At 35.8% G+C, this 6,931-nt stretch overlaps 1 protein-coding gene across 3 annotated transcripts; it reads right to left on the bottom strand.

The window, feature by feature from the left end:
* Positions 1–281: 281 nt before the first annotated feature.
* On the bottom strand, positions 282–5,534 carry LOC120177517 (protease Do-like 9). 3 transcript variants are annotated; one of them, XR_005521418.1, is made up of 10 exons: positions 4,830–5,534; positions 4,106–4,305; positions 3,840–4,020; positions 3,497–3,688; positions 3,147–3,379; positions 2,342–2,443; positions 1,065–1,115; positions 872–976; positions 618–784; positions 282–531 (listed from the first exon to the last, which is right to left on the bottom strand). XR_005521418.1 is itself a non-coding variant. In XM_039183644.1 (9 exons), the coding sequence occupies exons 1-9, from the start codon at positions 5,419–5,421 to the stop codon at positions 686–688; spliced, it is 1,755 nt and encodes a 584-aa protein (XP_039039575.1). In that variant the 5' UTR covers positions 5,422–5,534; the 3' UTR covers positions 282–685. The 3 variants fall into 3 exon arrangements, 1 of the variants encoding a protein (XP_039039575.1); XR_005521419.1 differs by having other exon boundaries at positions 282–485; positions 540–784; XM_039183644.1 differs by having other exon boundaries at positions 282–784.
* Between the last annotated feature and the right edge of the window lie 1,397 nt (positions 5,535–6,931).

Below are 6,931 nucleotides of genomic sequence, written 5' to 3' on the forward strand. Positions count from 1 at the left end.
TTTCCCATTTTTGTGCTACAAAGATATATGAACACCTTTGTACGATTATCCATTGCTCGGAAGTTATAAGCTCGGAAACTAATACAAGCATCCGTTAAAGAATCTAATCTGATGAGGCTTCATCTAGTTATAGTTTGGGGCACTTTCCCAATACCAGACGTGTAGCACTCATGCCCGATACATATTCAAGGTGTACTCTTTAAAAAGTATAAAGATATCTTTTTGAAAAAAAAAATATACCAGTATGGGACATGCAAATCTCAGTCACTACTAAGCCAGTATGGCACAAAGGTTATTCATTTAACGTAACGGTACCTCATTCATTGGGTAGCAAAATGCCTGATTTGGTAATCAGATATGTGACTAAATTTACTTGATTATACATCATGCTTCTTCAAGTGAGGGGGGGGGGAGAGGTACAAAAATGCTTTCCTGAGCAGGTGTAGCAAAAATGACCAACTGTCTACTTCAATATGAAACTAAAACTAAGATCTGCAAACCGTGTTCGAACTATGCAGCCATGGCTACAACCTGCAGACGAATAGGCAAAACTTAACAATATGGGGTATCTCTCAAGTGCTACTAGTATCTGCAGATGCAATTCAATAATGCTGTACCTTCATGAGGAACATGCAACAAGAGGATCACATAAAACTATCACCCAGTGTGTCCCCTTGACCTTTACTCAAGACATGAGATCATCAGACATTGCAGAAGATATACAATGTGTCGTTAGAATATCTAAAGTTGCAGCCTTTGCATCCTTGGTCTGTAGGACTACAATCTGCATGGCAAAATTGAGAATCAGCCCAAACAAAAATATTAATACCTAGCACGTGAGCGTGTGAGTGAGAGGGGAGAGAGAGAGAACCTGCTGATATTCCAGGTCAAATCTCAAATATTTATCTTTGCAGCTATCAACCATCTTGGCTAAGTTCTTTAGATTCCTCACAGGTTTTCCATTGAAAGCAATAACCTAGATAGGAGTTAAAAGAAAATGTTAACATGTGTTCTTCAAACTTTTGACACAATAATTATCAGCAATGTCATAAAACGTTCTTAACCTGGGTATTGACGATTTCCTCATATCCAATATTTATGTCAGCCACAAGCACCTTAGGATGAAGAAAAAAGAATTGTTAGCAATTAGACCTATAATGCATGAATAAGAAAGAAAACAAAAGGCTAAAATACTAACTGCCCTGAACTTTACCACTTTATTTAAATAAGTCCCTCTACTTTTTTTACACCTGAATGAACTCTTGTCTTTTGATCTGTACATGAGTAAGCACTTATTTCACGTAAAAGGTTGATTTATGTCAAGGCCAGGCAATAAGTTGAAGATTTAAAGCTTATCATAGCACAAGTTAAAGGCTTAAGGGTTTATTTATGTTAAAAGGTTAAAGCCTAAAATACTAAAAAAGCCCCTGAACTTTACAAGTTAAAATTTAAGGATACGTTTAGTTCACGGAATGTAAGATTACCAATGGGAATAAAAGATTACCAGTGGGAATAAAAGATTACTAGTGGGAATAAAAGATTACAAGGGAATAGGATTACTGAGAATGTTGTATTTTGTGTTTGATTGGTTTAACAGGAATGTAAGATTACCGTGTTTGATTAAAGGAATAAAATATTATTGGAATGTATATTTGACCAAATTGTCCTTATTATATATTTGTATAATATTACAAGTTGGAAAATATTTATGTATTTTCTTTAAAAAATTTAAATTTATAAAATTTATATAATTTTTTTACAAAATTAAAAATATAAAAAATGTTTAATGAAAGGGTAAAATTTTATTTTAATCCCTGAACTTCATATAAAATTATAATTATTGATTTTTTTTTGTAAATCTAAAATAGTTTGAGGATAAATTTAGAATTTAACCTTCGTAGAATTTTTATTATTCAATGACAGAAGAAGGATATTTTTGAAAAAAAAAATTAAGGGTATTTTAGTCCAAAACGCCGGTAATGTTACAATACCTAAGGGAAGGGAGGTAATGACATTCCCAGTACTATACCCCAAAATATCTACTATTGGTAATAAAACATTACTAGGAATGACATTCTCGGCCAACCAAACGGGGGAATGTGGATTCCATTCCTGGGGAATCTCACATCACCCCATCCAAACGGCCCCTAAGGGTTTAATTAGGTATACAAAATGTATAAGGCGCATATCTAAATAAAGTAATAGAGTTTAGGAGCTTTTTTGAATATTATAGAAAAATAAATAAATTATCATGTAACACCAGACCATAAACGTATAACGTAAATATTTTTACTATTCATAAATTTTATCTTGGAAGGTAAAAACATGAGAAACGACAGACCTGTGAAACAACAACAAGCTGTTCATCTGTAGACTGTGACATTGCATGCAGATGCTTATCCAATAATTTGACTGGTGCATCAAATTCATAGTCCTTCCCATACTGTTGATGAGAGAAACAGGGAAGTTAGAAAGCATACCATACCACTCAAACAGCAAATCATAAAAGCATAATCATACAGTGGATGAGAACGAACAAGTAAGGTATGTTTTAGACAAAAAATGGGTAACTTTGGCTTTGGGGTAATAAACAAAGTGTTCTATAGATTTTAACAAATGATAAAACAAGAAAATATTTTTTATAGATAAAACATGAAAATAATTAAATATAAAGTGTTGGTTTTAAGGAATAGAACAGAAGTTTCGCAAAAATCCTCTCCAAATTCTAAGCAATAATGAGAATCTGTAGCTCGTGACAATAGACAAAGTGTTCTAAATATTAGTAAATAATAACACACAATACATACATATATGTGTATGTGTGTACAATACTAGAAACAAAGTGTAAGAAGTGCTAAGATTCTTTCCAAATTCTGAGCAATGGTTAGGACAACTCTAGATTAAACAGCTCTGGCATGTTTCACAAGGAAATGTGTATCATTCCACAAATGCAGACCTCAAACTTCACTAACGGGGCAGTGTTCCCAGCAATTTCCAATAATGCAACAAAGACAATAAACACAAAAAACTAATTAAAGAAAGAGTAATAATGCATTTTAATAATTACCAAAAATTACTAAATGTTTCTAGAATACAAAGGAAACAAGCACATATGTAGAGAGAGAGAAAGAGAGAGCAGTATGAACCTCAGAACGCAAGTATGGAACAGTTACAGCTGTAAAAACAAATCCAGCAATAATGTAGTAAGAAGGCGGTTTCCCACTGGTGTGTGCAGGGATGAGCTTCTTGTGAGTTGCAAGTTTTATGTCATATGAAAGTATCTTCGAATTACGGAGAACTTTAACTGATGCAATGTCCCCAGTATACTTCTGAGAAACAAGATAGCTGAAACCTATACGCTCCCCATGCCTGAATGGAACTGTTTTTCACCATGTCAAGGAAATATTAAACAAGAGAAAGAGTAAGGCGTGCATACATCATTCTTTGACGAATGTATGGCATACTACTAAAAATAGGGGGAGGCGGAATAACTTACCTGTTCCATCATTAGCAACTTTTACCCCATCAAAATTAAGTATAATATCAGATGGCTTCAGAAGATTAGATTCTGGAGCTGTGGGCTCAATTCTCCTAATAAGGACCCCCTTCTGATCTGCTTTCATCCCCATTGCCAAGCGCAAATCAGGATTTTCCATTTTTTGCCACTCAACACCCAGGACAGGGAAGCCTGAAATATAAATGAAAAGGTCGGGAGTTAGAATTCAAGCACAACATCAGATATCACTAAAGTCAAACCACTTTCTAATTTCAATAACAAACAAACAAAAAGAGAAGCAAAATGACTGATTTAAATAAAAGATAATTTATTGGAATAATACCTGTATACGCTCCATTCTTTTCATAATCCTGAATGAAGTGCATTATAACCGGTGTAGGTATGACATACCCAATATTTTCAGCATCTTCATGTTTCAAAGATTGGAAGGCAATACCAACACATTTTCTATTATCATTGAAGGCAGGTCCCCCAGAATTTCCAGAGTTTATAGCGGCGTCTATCTACAGAATGATATCAACATCAATAGGTTTATAAACATGTTGAACAATAGTGTCAAAATGCTAGAAGCTGGAACTATTTCACAACCTGTAGTCCTAAAAGTTCAGTTGACCCATGAACATAAGAGAGTATCTCAATACGTGATACGACGCCACTAGTAACAGAGATTGTGTCACCTCCAATTGGATAGCCCACAACAGTTACAGCATCTTGGAGTGCAGGCAAATCTCCAAAATCCACAGGTGAAACACCTTCCCAGAACTCATCATCTTCAACTGTTAACATTGCTGTAGCATCCAAGAACAAGAGAATTTATAAGTCAGAAAACACAAGCATTTCCCTTCTGGATCAATAGCCATTTTCATACAATCATATTACATAAATCAAGTTTCCCTTCGAAACACAAGGAGCTATCTTTCCTAACAAATCAGTAGCATAAATTAAGAAACCATAATGAGATGAACTATTTCCACCTTTCCAATCTAAACACTACTGCGATTTGCTCTAAACTGATAGATACTTAGGCATATTCTAAAACAAGAAAATCAATAATTTATCCTTAGCCCTTTTCATACAAGAACATCACATAACTGAACTTCAGTTACTTCACTATCCCCAGGAGCTGGAAAAGAAGCCCAAACATGTAAAAGAAAAAAAATACCATTTTCTACAATGTCACTTGATACAAATACCATTTTCTACACATTTCAATACTATTAGAACCAAACCACTTAGCTTCCTCCAAACCCTACATTACTACTTCAGAAAACATTTCAAAAAGTACCATAAAAAATGTCCCAATTTCCCTTACCAATATCACATTCAGTCCCAATAGACAAAACAGTAGCCAGATACTTGATATCAGACCCCCTTTTCTTCAACTTCACTTGAGTATAATGCTCCACAGAATGAGCATTTGTTAACACTCTTTTCCCTCCAATTATAAACCCACTACTGCTTGAAGAATACTGTCTTTTCCTCTGCCATGGCAGCGAATAATTTGGCTCCGTGTGAACGCAGAACACTTTCACCACCGCATCCATCGCGGGAACAACTCTCGCCGCCGCGCTCTCCCAATTCGCCACCGGCTGCGATGGCGGCTCCAACACCACTCCCCCATTTTGATAAGGCCTTCTTTCTGGGGAAGCAGCCACATGGGGCTCCGTATCCTCCGTGTGTCCCAACCCAGACTTCCTTTGTCGCCCTCGGCCTCGACGCTTTGGTGGCTGGTTTTCGACTTCATTTTCTGCGGCAGCGGTCGATACCAAGTTGTTTTCAGAGATAAAGCCATCATTTTGGGCGTTTTCTGCGGCGTTGGTGGCGTTTGAGTATTCTAAGTCCACGGCTTCGGTAGTTGAAGCCGGAGCTCTTGGTTTCCGGCTTCTCTTTCTAGTTTCCACCATTGAAGTTGGTATTTTAAAGGGAATCAGGGTTTTATATTAGGGTTTTCGATATGAAGATGGACAGTTTATGGTACGGGATTCTTTGCTTTCGGCTGCGTTTTGAAGCAGAGGCAGATATAGGTAGGGAAATGAAAGGGAGGAGGGAAAAAGAAACGATGAATTTGGGCCCATGTTGTGCTTTCATGGTTTGAAATACGGGCCTTTACTCTAAGGATGACAATTTAATTCAAGGTCGAAGAATTTCAATCTAATCCAATTCGATAAGATCAATTTTTTTTTAAAAAATTAAAGTTCGGACTGAGTCGGATCAAATTTTTTATAGAGGTTAGGTCGGCTCAGGTTTGGGTGGAGGGTAAAAATTTCTCAACCTGACCTGGGACTAATAGTATAATTTTTCATATAAATTTATGGATAATTACTATAATACTCCACTTTCTATAGTTTTTTTAATTATGCCTTTATTTTATATTATATTAGATTGAGTCGGGTCGTATTTATACTCTAAATAATCCGGTCAATTCATGTTCGGGTGAAGGAAATATGCTCTTATGGTCAGGTCGGATCGAGTGAAATATATATATATATATCGGGTCAAATTGTATTGACCAAAATTCGAACCTAACCCGACCCATTTCCATCCCTACTTTACTCCAATAGATAACGCTCTTGTTAGGGATGGCAGTATGACCCGAACCCAACGAGGAAACCCGAAACCCGGTCAAGTTCGGGTCGGGTCGGGTTGAATGATATCGGGTCGGGTTCAGGTTCGAGGATTTTTTTCGGGGATTTTTTCGGGTCAGGTTTGGGTTCGGGGAAAGGTATCCCCTCCCCGCCCCACCCCAATTATATATATATATATAATATTTTATATTTTTTATATTAATTATATATATAATATTTTATATTTTTTATATTAATTATATATAAAATATTTTCGGGTCGAGTTTAGTTATAATATTTTGGGTCGGGTTCGGGGACGGGGCAAAAAATCCCCGACGGGGCGCCCCGATGAAAAATCCGTCAGGGATCGGGTCGGGGTCGGGGTCAGGGATTTATTTCGAGTTCAGGGACGGGGCGAGCTTATGATAAGTCGAGTATCTAAAGGTCTTGATGCAAAAGATGAATAAGTCTAACCATGAAATATATTACTTAAATCTTTTAGCTACAACCTCCTTCACGACATTCTTATTATTAAGTTTTATTCTTTTGTACTTTTCCCTAAGAATTTTAATCTTGAAAATAAGGGAAGTAATCATTCATGTTTTTATTGGTAATTATTGATTAATTAAGTTAAATTAGAGTATGCATGTGTTTTTCCCTGGTAACCTATAACCAACCTATTTGAAATTAATATAGATTCATCTTTTGTGAATATCAGTTATCCAAATCTTGAATTAGTATATCAAGATCTGCCTTCACTAGAATCCATCTTCATATTTAATTCTTTTTACTTTAATTATTTTCTTTACTTTTTTAAATACTAATCAAACACAAGACCCCCCTTTATTTT

The sequence above is a fragment of the Hibiscus syriacus genome, unplaced genomic scaffold (genome assembly GCF_006381635.1).
Source record: "Hibiscus syriacus cultivar Baekdansim isolate YM2019G1 unplaced genomic scaffold, ASM638163v2 tig00112289_pilon, whole genome shotgun sequence".
In the NCBI taxonomy this organism is placed as follows: Eukaryota; Viridiplantae; Streptophyta; class Magnoliopsida; order Malvales; family Malvaceae; genus Hibiscus; species Hibiscus syriacus.